We start from the raw sequence: 16,233 nt of genomic DNA, 5'->3' as shown, positions 1-16,233 counted from the left end.
AAACAAAGGCAGGTATATTTTACCTGGCAGATCTTGACAAACTTAATTTATTGAACAAAACCATAAAGGGGTACTACAATAACTTCATTGATAACAGGGAAGCCATTGTTCCTTAAAAAGCTTGAAGTCTATTGGAGCAGTATCAGATGTCAAGAATTTTTAAAATTTACAAACTGAACACAAACACAGAGGACTGAAAGATGATAACATTAATGTTTATGTGAAATACCTAAAACATTTACATGCACAACTGCAGGAAAAAATTAATGACATGTTAAACCTCAATATCCCATATTGAATATTAGATCTATTTAAGGAGAATGCCACTGATGTTTTGCACAAATTCAAGAGAGTTGGATTGATCTTCAGAATGATATAATTGCATGCCATAAGTTCAGTCAATTTAAAAGAGATTTTTGGGTTAAGAGTGATCTGCCAAATAGATTTCCAAAACTTTAAGAAAAGGCCAAAATATTTTTTAATTGCCTTTCCCTCAACATACTTAGTTGAATGTGGATTCGGCAAGGTAGTTTCCTTGACAAAACCCAGGAACAGATTTGATATCACAAGAGGTGACCTTCAACTATTACTGTCCAATTTGGAGTCTGACATCAAAAAATTTACACAAGAACATCAAGCTCAAGGACCTCACTAAAATGTTTAAAAATAAGAATTAAAATAATATTTTTATTAAGTTTTCACATCCTTGAGTTTATGCTTAAAGTTCCCGTCAATAATGTGTACAGTAATATGCATGTTCATGTTCCTTTCTTTCCTGCATATTAAATAAAAATGATTTCCTATTTGCTTGTGTTCTGGATTCACAAACCACAGTTGTTTCGCCTTGTTTTCTTTTCACCTTCCCTAAACTTAGTAGAGACCAAGGAAGACCAACGAAATTTGCCTGCTTCACAGGAGCGGGGCGGGGGGGGGGGGGGGGTACACATGGCAAAAAAAAGGGTTGAGAACGACTGATCTAGATACTCGGGGCAACTTTCAGTGGCCAATTAGCATACCTAAAAATACACAATTGTCTGAAACTGACAGAAATGAAGTTTAGTCAGTGAAGATCAAACCTGGTTCCAAGACCATGGCTCCATGCAAAGATGATTCCATGGTATCTCGCGTATGCATTAAGAAACACGAATTGGGGGGAAAAAAAACTTTTTTTCCCCCACATAATTCTCAGCAAATTTTATCCAATTTCTCAAATGTATGTGAAGTAAATTGTGTAAGGATAAATTTCCATCACCACACAGGAATAAGTGTATATTGTGCTTTTTCAGCTGCGGAGGATGTTCACGCATTTTCTGCTTTGCTTTCTGAATTTCTGGAACTTCATAGTTAATAATGAAGGCGTTTGAAAAGCTTGTTTTCATTGGTCAGAACATTGTGAATAAGAGTCGAGACTTTACGGCTGTACAAAATGTTGGTGAGACCACTTTTACATTATTGTGTACCTTGCATTAGTAAGGATGTCATTCAGCTGGAAAGGATACAGCAAAGATTAACAAGTACTGTATGTGAGTAGGACTGGAGGGCGAGAATGATAAGAGATTGGATGTTGAGGGGTGGCTGCATGGAAGTGTACAAAATCATGAGGGCTGAGTTATAGTGAATGGTGACAGTCTTTTATCCAAGATCGGGTAGTCTAAAACCCAGGGTAGGGCATTGATTCAAAGGGAAAGCTGGAAGATTTAAAGGGAACCTGGAGTGTGGGGTTTTCACACAAGGGTGGTGAATATATGGAATAAATCGTCAATGAAAATGGTCGAGGTGGGCACAATTACAACGTTTAGAAGACATTTATGCAGAAGCAGATGGCTCGAAAAGGGATTAACTCAGGTAGGCAACTTGGTCGGCATGGACGAATTGAGCCTGTTTCCTCCTGTATTTTATAAATAACTTTTCAACGCCGGCAAGAATTACTGACAAAATTGGACGATCGATTTTGTTTACACCCAAATGAGTTACGAAATACAAGTTGTAGCGTTCGGAAAAAAAATCAATCCTTCAGCAACAGATATAATAAAATGTTCCAATGTGTAACAAAATAAACCACACAGAATCTGGACGTACTCACTTTGTAAAAAAAAAGTTGTAGCTCCGTTTTTTTTCTTCCTTTGCTTGCTGCCGCAGGAGAATGGTTGAACTTGCCAAAGCTTTACCCAATTTTGTTGGGAATCAGTGGCTTTCAAAAACAAGATTGTACAATCAGCGCTGTTTCCGGACGGCACAACCCAGTCACAAACCCTCACGCCCCTTCTCGCCTGATCGAACGAGCATTTCCGCAAACGCCGTCGACTAGAACACAATGAGCCAGTTGGAAATTATAACCCAGGTACATCGAACTCGGCAGAATGCATCTAGTCATTTTGAAATCCACATTGGTGCACCAATATTTGATACATGTGACAAACAGATGGTTCCTTTCACAACACGATCCAAAAGGCTTCCCAAGGACGGAAACCGAAGTCGTTATGGAAAGAAGTCTCTTCGGACCAGTCCAGAAAGCTAGTCTGAAGTTTATTCCACAATTAACCTGTCGTCCTGACTCAATATACCTGCCTGCTTTCCTCCACATTCCTTGATAATGTTTAGTTGTCAAAATCTATACATCTCGGAATTAATTTGAACAATTAACCTTGCATCAACTGTCCTGTGAGGATGTTTCGAATGTCTTTCGCCCTTTGCGAGCTGTCGAGGGTTTATTATCTTGTCTGAAAGATCTTACTTTAATATTCAAGCGATGTCTCCTGGTTCAAATTCCCCAGTTTATGGAAATAATTTCTCGGTTGACCGTAATATCATGAAAAAAAATCTATCAACTCATTCCCTAGTCTTGTAAATTCCAGGAAATAAAAATGACTTCATTAAAAATATTCCTGACAATTTAGTTCTTTGGAATCCAGATAGCGTTCTAGTAAAGTGATTCTTCACTCACTTCTAAACTAAAATGATGCATCCCGGGGGTGTCTTAACATGATTTTATTTTGCTGAAATCTAATACATGTTGGCTTTCTCGATTTAAATGAACGGGACAGGAAAATGCAACAGAGTTTTAAACTCGGCCAGCACCATCATGGGCATTCGTGTCTCAAGAAAGCAGCTTCTACCATCAAGGTGTTACGAAACGAGCAGCAACGAGCAATGAAACAGACAGTGATTAATTTTAAAACGCTAATTTTATTCCTTACTCTTAAACTATAGTTTTAACTTTTAAACTATCCTTAACACTGAATATATCCCCAGCTATGCGCAGATGTGTGTGTGAGAGAGATACCCAACCCATTATAGTCCATGCCAAAATCTAGAAAGTTACTTCAAAGTTCAGTCTTTTAAATTCAGTGTGGAAGTGGAGGCCTTTGAAATTTGATGCCCAGAATTAATGATGAACTGATGGGAAGACTGGGGCTGTGGCTGCTACAGACTCATGAATTATCCTTGCATTGCCTTTGAAGAAATGTGCATCCACACTAGCTGTGGTTATAACACTCCTGGTTCTTTTGTAGGCAAGACTCAAACTGGGCAGCCTCATTATGTTTCCAAGACCCTGGCACCAGTCTCTCCAAGTAACTTCACACTTAAAATGAAGCATTCTCTCCAAGCGACTTACGCTGTTAGTCACAGTCAAAATGAAGCACTCTGCTTCCTAAAAAGACCCTCCTGGCATAGGTCAATCCATTGAAAAGGCCCAGTTATCACAGACCATGTTTGCTTTGAATTCCACAAAAAATGGCTGGCCACAAGAGCTGCTTCAAAAAGTTGTTTTGTCTTTAGCAGTAAGAATGGTTCTCCCTTGCAAAATCACAGTGTCTTTGCAAATGTATTGAATTGTCGCTGGGCTGGGCCTTGTGTTGTGCTTGTGTGAAATGTAAAATGTTTATTGTGACTATTCACTCCCTTCTGTCTATACTATCCCTTACAGTGATGGTAAAATAAGACCTCGTAATAAAGGACCTTCACCATCCAGGCCATGCCCTCTTCTCACTGCTCTTCTCATCAGGATGGAGGTACAGGAGCCTGAAGATGAACACCCAATGGTACAAAAAACAGCTTCTTCTTCCCCTTTGCCATCAGATTTATGAATGGACAATGAACCCCAGACACTATTTCACTTTTTTCTCTTCTTTTGCACTAATTATTTATTTTTAAATAGTGAATACCTCTTTTTGTTATTATCAGGTTAAAAATTTTATTTAAAAAATTGGGTCATGATTTAAAATGACTTAGATAATCTTTCTTTAGAATTATTACTTATGAAAGATGATTTTTTAAAAATTATTTCTGAAATGTATAAGTTGTTACAAAATAAAATGCCTAAACCAGATGTTCATAAATCAAGAATGAAATGGGAACTGGATTTAGATAGAAAGATTAATGAAAATGTTTGGAGAAATTTGTGTAAATATAGTATGACTAAGGTAATAAATGTACGATATAGATTAATGCAATATAATGTTTTACATCAATTGTATTTGACTCTGTAAAAATTAAAAAAAAAATTCAACTTAGTTCTTCAGATTTGTTTTAGATGTGACCAAGAAGTAGGTACTTTTTTTTCATTTGACATGGACCTGTCCTAAGTTTAAAAGTTTTTGGTTGCAAATTAAATTGTTTTTGGAACAGATATTAAAAGTAAATTTACCTTTTGGTCCAGTGTTCTTTTATTAGGAGATATTAAGTCAACCCCTTTAAAATTGAGATTGAACATGTACCAAATTGAATTTTTGTGTTTGTCTTTGGCTGTTTCTGAAAAGTGTTTTGCTATTATGAGGAAATCTGACTCGGTTTTAGGTATGAAAAGATAGCATAATGAAATGAAAGCCTGTATTCCTTTAGAAAAGATTTCATATAATTTAAGAGACAAATTTATTTTCAAAACTAAAGTTTAGAGCCCTTATTTGAAAACTATTGGTGTTAGAATTTGATCTCTTGGTCCACTCCGATGGGTGCCAAACTCCTGCAGCCAAAAAGTTTAAATGTGATTGTAGTAGATGATGATCTCCTTTTTCTTTCTTTGTAGGTAAGGAAGGGAGAAGGGAGGGTATTAGTGGGGTGGTTGAGGAGGTTGTTTCTTTTATATATATAAATGTCTGTATTAATATGTAGTAACTAATATTATGTCATGTGATTTTAAATAAAATATTTTAAAAATTTACAGAAATATAATTTATAGCAATTTTTGCACCTGTAATGAACAATAATGACACATATTCATGATTCTGATTATAAGATTCACATCTCCAATATTCAGATTTATTGTCAGTACATACATCATATACAACCCTGAGATTCTTTTTCCTGCAGTTGAGGCAGAATTACCACTCATTTGTAGTGGAAAATACTGTACACAAATAAATAAAGAACTGTAAACAGATAACGAATGTAAATAAATTGACAGTGAAATACAGAGAGAATTTTAAAAATCAATCAAGTTCAAAAGTAAGAGTCCTTAAATGAGTCTCTGATTGAGTTTGTTGTTGAGGAGTCTGATGGTAGAGGGGTAGCAGCTGTTTCTGAACCTAGTGGTCTTGTGGCATCTATACCTCTTGATAGCAGCGAGAACAGAGGGTGGTGTGGATCCTTAATGATTGCTGCTGCTCTCCGACAGCTGCATTCCCTATAGATATTCTCAATAGTGGGGAGAGTTTTGCTGGTGATGTCCTGGGCTTTACTTTATTGGGATATTGGCTTATTGGTGTCCCTACACCAGACTACAATGCAGCCAGTCAGCGCACTTTCAACCACACATCTGTATAAATTTGCCAGGGTTTCTAGTGTCATACCAAACCTCCGCAAACTCCTGAGAAAGTAGAGGTGCTGATGCCCTTTCTTCATGAGGCACTTGGTACGTTGGGTCCGGGAAAGATGCTCTGAGATAATGCTCACCCTCTGCACCTCCGATCCCCCAATAATCACTGAATCGTATACCTCTGGTTTTCCATTCCAAAAGTCAACAATTGGCTCCTTGGTTTTGGTGACATTGAGTGCCACATTTTTGTTGATGCACCTTTCAGCCAAGTTTTCAGTCTTCTTCTGTCTGTTGACTCGTCACCTTTCTTTATACAACCGACTACCATAGTATTATTGGCAAATTTGTAGATGGTGTTATTGTTGTACTGAGCCATAGTCATACGTGTAAAATGAGTAGAGGAGGGGGCTAAGAATTCTGCCCTGTGGTGCTTTGCTACTGATGGAGATTGTGGAGATGTTCTTACCAATCCTTTCTGATTGTCGTCTGGAGATGAGGAAATCCATGATCCAATTACACTGTGGGGTGTTGAATCCCAGGTCTTGGAGGTTGCTGACCTGTTTTGAGGGGAGATGGTGTTAAATCCTTAACTGTAGTCTGATGTATGCATCTTTGCTGTTCAGGTGTCCCAGAGCTTTGTGCAGAGCCAGTGAGATGGCATTTGTCTTAGACCTGTTGCTGCAATAGGAAAACTGATCCATGTCACTGCTCAGACAGGAGCTCATATCCTTCAACACCATCCTTTCAAAATACTTCATCACTGTTGATGTAAGTGTTAGTGTCGATAGTCATTAAGGCAGGTTACTACACTCTTCTTTGGCACTGGTATGATTGATGCCTGTTTGAAACAGGTGGGTACCATGCCCTGCTAGAGTGAGATATTGAAAATATCCATGAATATGTTGGTAAGTTGGACAGCACAGATTTTTAATACTCGGCTGGGTACACCATCCAGGCCAGATGCTTTCCTTGGATCCCACTCTCTTTAATGCAGCCTGCATGTCATCTTTGGTTACAGATAGGATAGGATAGGATCATCAGGGATGTGGGGGTGAAGAGGGGTGGTTCTGCACTTTTACTGTGGTCAAATCAGGCATAGAAGGCATTATTTCTCTGGGAGTGAAACTTTGCTTTGTTGCAGGTTATGTCATTTAGGCCCTGCCACATCTGATGGGTGTCCTTCGTTGTTTCCATTTTTATCCAGAATCTCCACTTCGCCTGGGAGATAGCTTTTTGTAGGTCATACCTGCTTCTTTTATGGATCTCTGGATTTAAATGATTGTGGTCTGGCTCTCAGTAAGTTCTGGATTTCATTGTTCATCCAAGGCTTCTGGTTGGGGAAAACACTGAACAATTTGGTGGAGACCCACTTGTCCACTGCTGTTTTGATAAAGTCTGACAGCCCTGGTGTAATCATTCAGATCTTTAACTAAGTCCAATCTGTTGACATGAGTAAGTCCTGTGACTATTCTTCAGCCTCCTGTGACTACCTTCTAGCTGTCCTGATCTCCAGAGCTTCTCTTTTTAAGCTTTGTCTTGATGAAGGCAGAAGGAGCACAGCCAGGTGATCCAACTTGCCAAAATGTGGTCTCAGGAAAGAACTGTAGGCCTTCCTTATCTTGGTTTTACAGTGATCGAGTGTGCTAGTACAGTAGGCTACATGCTAGTGGTAGTTGGAAAGGGTTTTCTTGACACTGGCCTGATTAAAGTCACCAACTAAGATTTGTAGTAGATTGGGCTGGTGCGTCTTTTGTTTACTTACCATTGTTTGTAATCGGCATCTGCAGAGATATAAGCTCTGGTGAAAATCACTGATGAGAACTCTTTTGGGGTAGATAGAAGTTATTCCATTTAATCAAGATTTGCTCTAAAGCAGTAGAGCAAAGGTATTTCAACTTATGTATCCATCCATGATGTTATAAAGATGTATATCCGTGCTCCCAAAGGCACATATCATTATTTCTAGCTTTAAACCATTTATTAACCATACAAGGCCCAAAATGTATATAATCACATTTGTCATGGGAAAAGTTTTTGTCACATTTCCTTCCATTCACTTGATCTGATAAAATCACATTTATAATTTAATGGGTCCATTATTTGGCTTCTGATACTGTCTATACTGTCCATCTTAATGGAAAACTTAGATAATTGGGTTGTTATCACTCCAAGGGTGGAAAGGGGCCTCACATGGGACTGACGAACCAGGCAGATGTGAAACCTAATGGAGAGGCAGAGGTCTGATGGATACCCGAGAAATGTTGAGAGAGACAAGAAAATAGGTGAGATCGAGAAAGATGAGTCATACAGGTTAAAGTGGTCATTAGAAGACAAAACTGCCAGTGCTGGAATCTGACAAGTAGAGAAGATGGCAATGGTGGTTTAGTAGGGGTGGGGGAGGGGGGGGTGGAGAAACAAACGACCAGAATAATCCAGGTGGGAAAAGGTTCAAAACAGACAGGTGGGATTAGGAATGGGAGCTCCATTTTGCATCTGCCACTCTTCTGCCTTTGTCTGTCATGTTTAACCTCTGCCTGATTCACCAATCCCCTATAGGGCTTCTAATATCACCCCTTCCGCCATGTCCTCTTTGCACTGGCTTCTGCGCCAAGTTTCCTCAAGCCTGATGAAGAGTTTTAGCTTAAACATCAACCATTCTTTCTTCTTCCACTGATGCTGCTTGACCCATTGAGTTCCTCCAGCAGATTTTGTTTAGCTTCAAATTCCAGCTTCTTCAGTCTCTTGTGTGTTTGTCATTGTTGAAATAGAGAAAAACACACGGGTTGTGCATCTGAAGTCCTCACAACAGCAATAGGTTAATGACTTTCAGAGATGCTGGCTAAAAATATAAGGAAATGATAACATGCTTTGGGTCTGTGCGAGAAGTCTTTTATGCCCATCTCAAGGGGTAGGTGGTGTCACACTTGAAGGTCTCAACCATTTAAGGCATCTCTGATGGTGCAGAACTCCCTTAGCTGTGCACTGAGTTGTTTAGCTAAAAAATTCTTTTTCTACTTCTCTTTATTTCTATTGCTAAATTATCTATATAATTTCCTACAATGTACAATGTCCCATCTCAGGCAGCATTTGTGGCAAATAATCCCATTTTCCACAGTCATCTTCGTAAAACAAAATCTGATCAAATCTCATCACTGGTTGTGAAATTTAAATGAACAAACCCTCAATCTTAACTTTCCAACCAGAATACAGTATGTGAGCCTTGATCCTGCTCACACTCTACCAACTTAGTTTTCAGGAATTGCAGCTGAAATAAGATTTCTATTGATGTTTTGGTGATAGCCACTGTTATTCCTTATTTTCTCTCTTTAAACAATTTAAATGGTTCAGATCTTGGACTGGGAAGGAGTCATTGGAGCTTCACATGATGGGGAAGTCTGACATATCAGTGATAATGAGCTAATTCAGTCTTCATCTAGGCAGATTTGCCACTAGAACCTGCTCCAATGTACCAGTTTCAATCATTTCCTTTCTAATTTGCATGTTTTCCATTCACATGCTCTCTGCATAATACAATCTGTCTTTGATTAGTCACAGTTTTGACTTCTCACTTTATCAGTCTTTCACCTATTCCTTCCAACTTCAGCGCTTCAAGCATTTTATTTAGTCTCCAAACTGTGAGGTTTACTTTTCTGCGGTTTACTTGAGCTCCTCTTTAAATGTGATTCTCTGTATTACATGCCTAAGGATCTCAAACATTGACTTTTGTTTCTCCATGAGTGCTGCCTGTATTTCTGAGTTTTTCTTGCCCAATTTCTGTTTTAAAGAGGTACATATTTGCATGTTTCAATTCTGAGAAGAGCGTGGGACAAATAATAGATGTGAGAGCAAGAGAACAATAGGGGTGGTGCTGATTGTTGACTTCAGGAAAGGAAAGCCAGAGGTATACAATCCAGTGATCATTGGGGGATCAGAGGGGGAGAGGGTTCCTGGGAATCACTATCTTTCTTGGACCTAACACACCAACAGCATTGTGAAGAAAGCATGAGCGCACCTCTACTTCCTCAGTTGTTTCAGAGGTTTGGTAATGACACCAGAAACCCTGACAAATTTCTACAGATGTGTGGTGGAAAGTGTGCTGACCAGCTGCATCACAGTCTGGTATGGGAACACCAATACCCCTGAGCAGAAATCCCTCTAAAATGTAGTGGACACAGCTCAGGGAGGCAAAACCCTCCCCACTATTGAGTACATCTACAGGGAACACTACTGTCAGAGAACAGCAGCAATCACCATATACCTACACCACCCAGCACTCTCTGTTCTTGCTGCTGCCATTAGGAAAGAGGTATAGGTGCCACAAGACTCGCACCACTAGGTTCATGAACACCTGCTACCCCTCAATCAGGGACTCATTTAAAGACTCTTACTTGTGCACTTTATTGATTTTCTTTTTGTTCTCTCGGTGTTGCACAGTCAGTTTGTTTACATTCATTATCTGTTTACAGTTCTTTGTTTACACTGTGTACAGTTTATTTTTTGCACCACCAACTAGTGGTAATTGTGTCATGCCCACAGGAAAAAGGAATTGCAGAGTTGTATATGATGTCATGTATGTATTCTGACAACATCAGGTTGGCTTAGAGTTAAAATAGAAGGCAACAATGAAGAGTTAAAGATAAGAGTCAGTAGGAGGAATTGGCAAAGTTCAACAGGAAGAATTCCGAATAGCAAGAATTCTGATCCTGGGTGGATGTATCAGTTAATGAATCTCTAAATTAACATTCAGAAATCTTCAGGACTTAGTTGTCATCAAATTAGGTATATTCCTATAAGGCAGAGGGGTGGGGTTAGTAAGTCAAAGAACACATCCTTTTCACAAAGCTAAAGTCAGATAAAGGGAACGTTAAATTAAGCAAGGTAAAGAATATGGAGAGTAAGAACAATCAAAAGGGTAATTAATAGTGGGCAGGGTGAGGGATGCTTAGGAAATGAAGGAAAATGATGGAAGCAAGGGAGTGGCAAGGGAAGGCAAGGGACGGAAAGACAGGTACTGCAACAAGGCTGAGAAATGCTTTAACTATTTGCCCATTTTATTGCCGGTGACAGCTTTTGACTATCTCATTGCTGTCAGATTCTAGATTGCCCATCTCTTATTGCATTAGATTCTGGGATATTGCCCGCAACAATCCTTCTTACTAAAGTTATGGTATCCAGATCCAGTCATCTTTCACACACTTTTAATTATTTTCATACTCTGGACTCAACACCCACTAATTACCTAATCCCAAGAAACCGTCAGCAATTATACCAATCATGAGCTTTCGTTCAACTTCTCCAAACTATTTCTTCATTTTGCCAAGGCATCTTTCCCTATGTCCTGTCCAATCTCAGGTTTTATATTAGATTTATGTAAAGCTTTCTTTGTTTCCTAATAAACCACAAAATTTCCTTCTCTGGTATCCTTTCTAACAGATATAAGAAAAATTGTGCTCCACCATTATCAAAAGATTGACATTTGGCCTTTCTCTCCTTCTAACCTAATAATCCATGATCGGTCTCCTCCTCTAACCTTCTGGACAGTGACCAGTGTCCTCTTCTAACTTACTATGATTAGCCTCCTCTTCTAATCTACTGATCCATGATAAGACTCCTTGTCTAACTATTAATCCAACCAGTCTTCTTTTCTAACCTACTGAACTATGACCAGACTCCTCTTCTATCTCAATGAAGAGTGACCAGTGTCCTCTTCTAATCAACCGATCCGCAACTAATTTCCTAACCCAGTCAACCATGACCATTTCCCTCTTCTTACAAACCAGTCCATGGCCAGTCTGCTCTTCTAACCTAATGAACTGTGCCAGTTTCCTCTTCTGCTCCAGAATCTTTAAGTATGTTTCTTTCCTCAAAAAATACCCATCCATAATGTTTGAATGGCTCTAGTCATGTTTCTGGCCTTTTGTAATGCTGTAGAAGGTCTAATCAAAGTCAAAAACAACATTCAAAAGCAGTGCTCTATCCTCCATTAGACCCATCCTGCAACACCCCTCTTCCTTGTGCTGCCCACTTTAAATAGCGTCCACAAGCAAGGAGCATCTTCCATTCTTATTGATGACATCCTTCTCTATTTTCCAGCACCTCTGTAATAGTAGATTATTTGTCTAACACTTTATGTGGTCTATCTGCTCTAACTGGGTAATTGACTCCAGCAAATCAGAAACTCTCCACCTTTGCCTTTGATTCTTTTGCTGAGACAGCAAAGGGGAGTCTTTCTGACTGGTGGATCTGTATCTCTTTAAACCAATACCACTGGAGCCAGGCAGTGAAAAGATCGTGTCTTTGGCTGATGGATGCAAGAAGACACTGTATTATAAAATGAGAGGAAAAGAAAATGCTTAGAAAGTGGCTATTAACCCATGGGGTCCATTACTGAGTGAAAGAAAACTCTCCAGCCTACTCCTTCATTCCAAATGTAGTCTGCAAGTTATGGCTCTTCAACAAACATCCAATTACTTTTTAAATGTGCTCAGTCCTTCTGCTTCATTTGCTCTTTCAGTCAGAATTCTAGTTTATTACCACTATTTGGATGAAAATTCCCATTATAATTTCAAATCTTTCTAGGTGTATAAAAAGGATCTAAAATCTTTAGGTGTGTAATTTATGAGGCATGTGGGTAGGTTTGCCTGCTGGAGTTTTCCCTGTATCAGAGGTAGATAAGGCCATAGATTTAGGGTAATGGTTCAAAGATTTAGAAGAGATCTGAGAAGGACCTTTTATACCCAAAGAGTGGTGAGTAACTGAAATACTCTGCTTGAGAGAGTATTGGAAGCATTTAAGGAATGCCCAAAGAGGCACTTGCATTGCCCAAACAAAAAATGGCTAGAAGATGGGATTAATATGGATGGATGCCCATGGGTTGGCCTGGTGTGGAGGGCGAATAGCCTATTTCTATGCTGTTGACCTGTTTCCATAATTAAGATTCTCCAGTTTTGTCCCTTTCAAAAAAGAGAAATAGCTTTTTCCTATTTTGCATGATCCATGCATGCCATTATTTTATGCTCCTCAATTAATTTCCCTTTCCATAGAACACTTCAGGATAGAAACAGGTCCTTCTGTCTTGTTCAATGTTCTCAACACCCTCTCTAGTGAATAAAGTCTGAACCAATTCAAGTCCTGACAATGTCTTTGTAAATTTTCTCTGTATTTTATTTAAATTTAGACATACAGCAATGGTAACAGGCCATTTTGCCCCACGAGTCTGTGCCGCCCAATTTACACCCCATTAGCCTACACCCTGGTACATTTTGAATGGTGGGAGGAAACAGGAGGCCTCGGTGAAAACCAATGCAGAAACAGGGAGAACATACAAACTCCTTACACACAGCGTGGGATTCGAACCCCAGCCCCAATCACTGGCACTGTAGAGGCATTGTGCTAACCGCTATGCCAACCATACTGCCCCAAATTCTTTCAATCTTATTGGTATCTTTCTTATATGTATGTAAGCAAAACTGCACACAATATTCCAAATTTGGCATCACCAATGTTATATAAACATAATATCCCAACTCCTATATTCAATAAAAACACAATACTGGAGACATTAAGCAGTTAAACAGACATCGTATTTTACTCTTATATTCAATACTTTAATTTATAAAGGCCAATGCCAAGGTTCCTTATCCCTGTTAGTTTAGCCTTTAATCCTGTCAGGAACTTAAAAACCCTATACTCTCAAAATTTCACCTTTGAAAGCCTCCCTTTGCCGGAAAACAAACTGTCCCAATCCATACTTGCCAAATGCCTTTCCTCAAAATTGGCCTTTCTCTAATTTACAATCTCAACCTGAGGACCAGACCTATCCTTATCCATAACTATCTTGAAACTATTGGCATTATGATCACTGGACACAAAGTGTTCACCTACACATATTTCCATCACCTGTTCTGTCTCGATCCCTTGAAGGAGATTCAGAATTACACTCTCTCTAGTTGGGACCTCCATACATTGATTAAGGAAACTTTCCTGAACATGTTTGACAAACTGCATTCTCTTCAATATTGACAATATTTTTTTTCTTTCACTGAAACTGCTCAAGCCACTGAGTGTGATAGTACAGATTCTATCACCAATGTGTACAGATTGTAGTGTAGGATGACTGTGATTGGCTGGCAGGTCTTACAGAATTGCTCCTAGCCAGACCAGATCATTCTGGACTGGTCAACCTACATGTGGTATGCTCCAGTTTTTTAGTTAATAAAAGCCTTGGTTTGGATCAACAAGTCTTTGGTTCTTTCGACGCGCTCTACACTGAATCTTCCAGCAAATTGCATATTATTCCAGTCACGTATTTCTTGTAAAGTGTGGTCAGAACTGTACACCTAACATCTCAAAGATTTTCCACCATTTACAAGGTACGTATTAGTTCAGCTGTGTGATGGCAAACACTGTTTGCCTGGAAGATGCAGTTGCACAAACTCTACAGGAGCATTTTATCATCCAAAAAAATACCATCAATTTAATTGGTACCCCAACAACATTAATCCCCTTTCCCATATTAAAAGCCATGGGAATGCATTTATACCACCGAGAAAATACACCACAGTGTCTCACCAGTGTATCTACAGCACTTTCCAAATCTACAACCTTTTCCATTAAGAAGGACAAGGTTTTGTGGTGCATGGGAACACTACAACTTGAATGCCTGTGGTCTGGCTCTCCCTTCTCACAATCCACATTGACTTGGAAATAAACCACCATTCTCTCATTGTTACTGGATATAAATGTGTGAATTCTCTATCCAGCAGTGGGTACCTTCACCAGATAGTGTCAGGGTTCAAGGTGGCACCTCACCAATGAAAGCCGCCTCGCCAGCGATCTGCAGATCCTGAAAAATGAATATGTTTAACAATATTAAAACTATTTGGTCGTGATCTTATTTAAAGACAGAAGGGACTTCATGCATCAAATATCCCACTCATGTTCCAAATTCATATGTTTGTACGTTCAAAGTTTTGCTCAATTATTTTTAACCGGATAGGTCACAACTTTTGCAACTTAACTCAAAATTCCAAAAGCATAAAGGATACAAACTAATACCAGTAAAAGTCAAAAAGTTCAAATTAAAAATCGAATTGAGAGCTGTTAGATAAAACATCCTGACATATATGTTATTTTAATATTATTATAAGCCGTTTTCACTCCACAGTTGAGTGGTGACTACTCTGTCCTGGAGAAATTCCCGGGAATTCAGAACCTGCCGAGCCTTTCACACCAATGACATGTTATGCACTCACAAGAGTAAGAGTAGGTCAACCCCATTCGTCTGTCGGTCACTCACCCACCCATTCACTAGCTCCCTCTCTCCCTGCGCCGCCCCTGACCCCCTCCGTGCTTCAGCATATCGCAACAGCAGCACAATGCTGAATGAATGGCCAACTTAATTTCCCATAATCCCTCATGTAGCTGGAACCGCTCTGGGTAATCCAGCTGCGCGAGGGATTATGGTTAACAAGGACGGCCATTCGTCCCACATTGTGCTGCTATGCGACGTGCAGAAGCAGCCTGTTGTTTCAGGAGGTAAGTATCTTTTAATTTTTCTTTCTTCTTTGGCTTGGCTTCGCGGACGAAGATTTATGGAGGGGTAATGTCCTCGTTTGTGGCTGACAAGTCCGATGCGGGACAGGCAGACACGGTTGCAGGGGAAAATTGGTTGGTTGGGGTTGGGTGTTGGGTTTTTCCTCCGTCTTTTGTCAATGAGGTGGGCTCTGCAGTCTTCTTCAAAGGAGGTTGCTGCCCGCCGAACTGTGAGGCGCCAAGATGCACGGTTTGAGGCGATATCAGCCCACTGGCAGTGGTCAATGTGGCAGGCACCAAGAGATTTCTTTAGGCAGTCCTTGTACCTCTTCTTTGGTGCGCCTCTGTCACGGTGGCCAGAGGAGAGCTCACCACATAACATGATCTTGGGAAGGCGATGGTCCTCCATTCTGGAGACGTGACCTACCCAGCGCAGTTGGATCTTAATCTCCTATGTTATGCAGCATGTCAGCGCTGACATGACAGGACTTCCCCTGCTTGGCCATTTGCCTTTTCACACTGCAGGGAGTGGGTGGTCTAGGAAAATTTCCCACGGCCACGGCCCTACGACGTACAGGGTAGGGCCGTGGACCTGTTTAAAATTCCCAGCTGACCTTTTCACACCGCAGGTTCACGGGATGGTTCCGGGGAAAATTTCCCAAGAATCTTCATTTTACACTGCTGGAGACAGCCACTGCCATTGGCTGCTCTGGACCCAATGCAATCACAGTCCAACTACTGCACTTGCAACAGCACACCACGCATGCGCGAGCACCGTGTTAGTGGAATCAAGAACTAGCAGGGAGCAGAGGCTACGCTGTGGGCTCTCTCTTCCTACCCTATTTATCATGCTTGTTTGTGTAGAGTAAAGTATTTTATTTGGTTTACCTCACCCGCTAACTCGACTCATTATTAAGTACACAAATAATAAACATGGTGTCAGA

The 16,233-nt window shown here is 40.0% G+C and overlaps 1 protein-coding gene across 6 annotated transcripts in view; it reads right to left on the bottom strand.

Annotated features, from left to right (window-relative positions):
- Window positions 1–16,233, bottom strand: part of LOC138757736 (flavin reductase (NADPH)-like) — a 45,276-nt gene that overhangs the window by 26,806 nt on the left and 2,237 nt on the right. For 4 of the 6 annotated variants that reach the window (XM_069925503.1, XM_069925502.1, XM_069925504.1 and 1 more), the window contains exon 1: window positions 2,084–2,262. Coding sequence is in view for 1 of the 6 variants with exons in the window: in XM_069925500.1 (XP_069781601.1) it covers window positions 14,567–14,600 (34 nt within the window). In the remaining 5 variants the exon portion in view is untranslated. Of the gene's footprint in view, window positions 1–2,083; window positions 2,263–14,566; window positions 14,601–16,233 lie in introns of those variants that run through there. The other 2 variants (XM_069925500.1, XM_069925505.1) reach the window with 1 other exon arrangement.

The sequence above is a fragment of the Narcine bancroftii genome, chromosome 3, assembly GCF_036971445.1.
Source record: "Narcine bancroftii isolate sNarBan1 chromosome 3, sNarBan1.hap1, whole genome shotgun sequence".
Lineage (NCBI taxonomy): Eukaryota > Metazoa > Chordata > Chondrichthyes > Torpediniformes > Narcinidae > Narcine > Narcine bancroftii.
The sequence above is the reverse complement of the archived record's forward strand: the minus strand, read 5'-3'. Positions and strand labels throughout refer to the sequence as shown.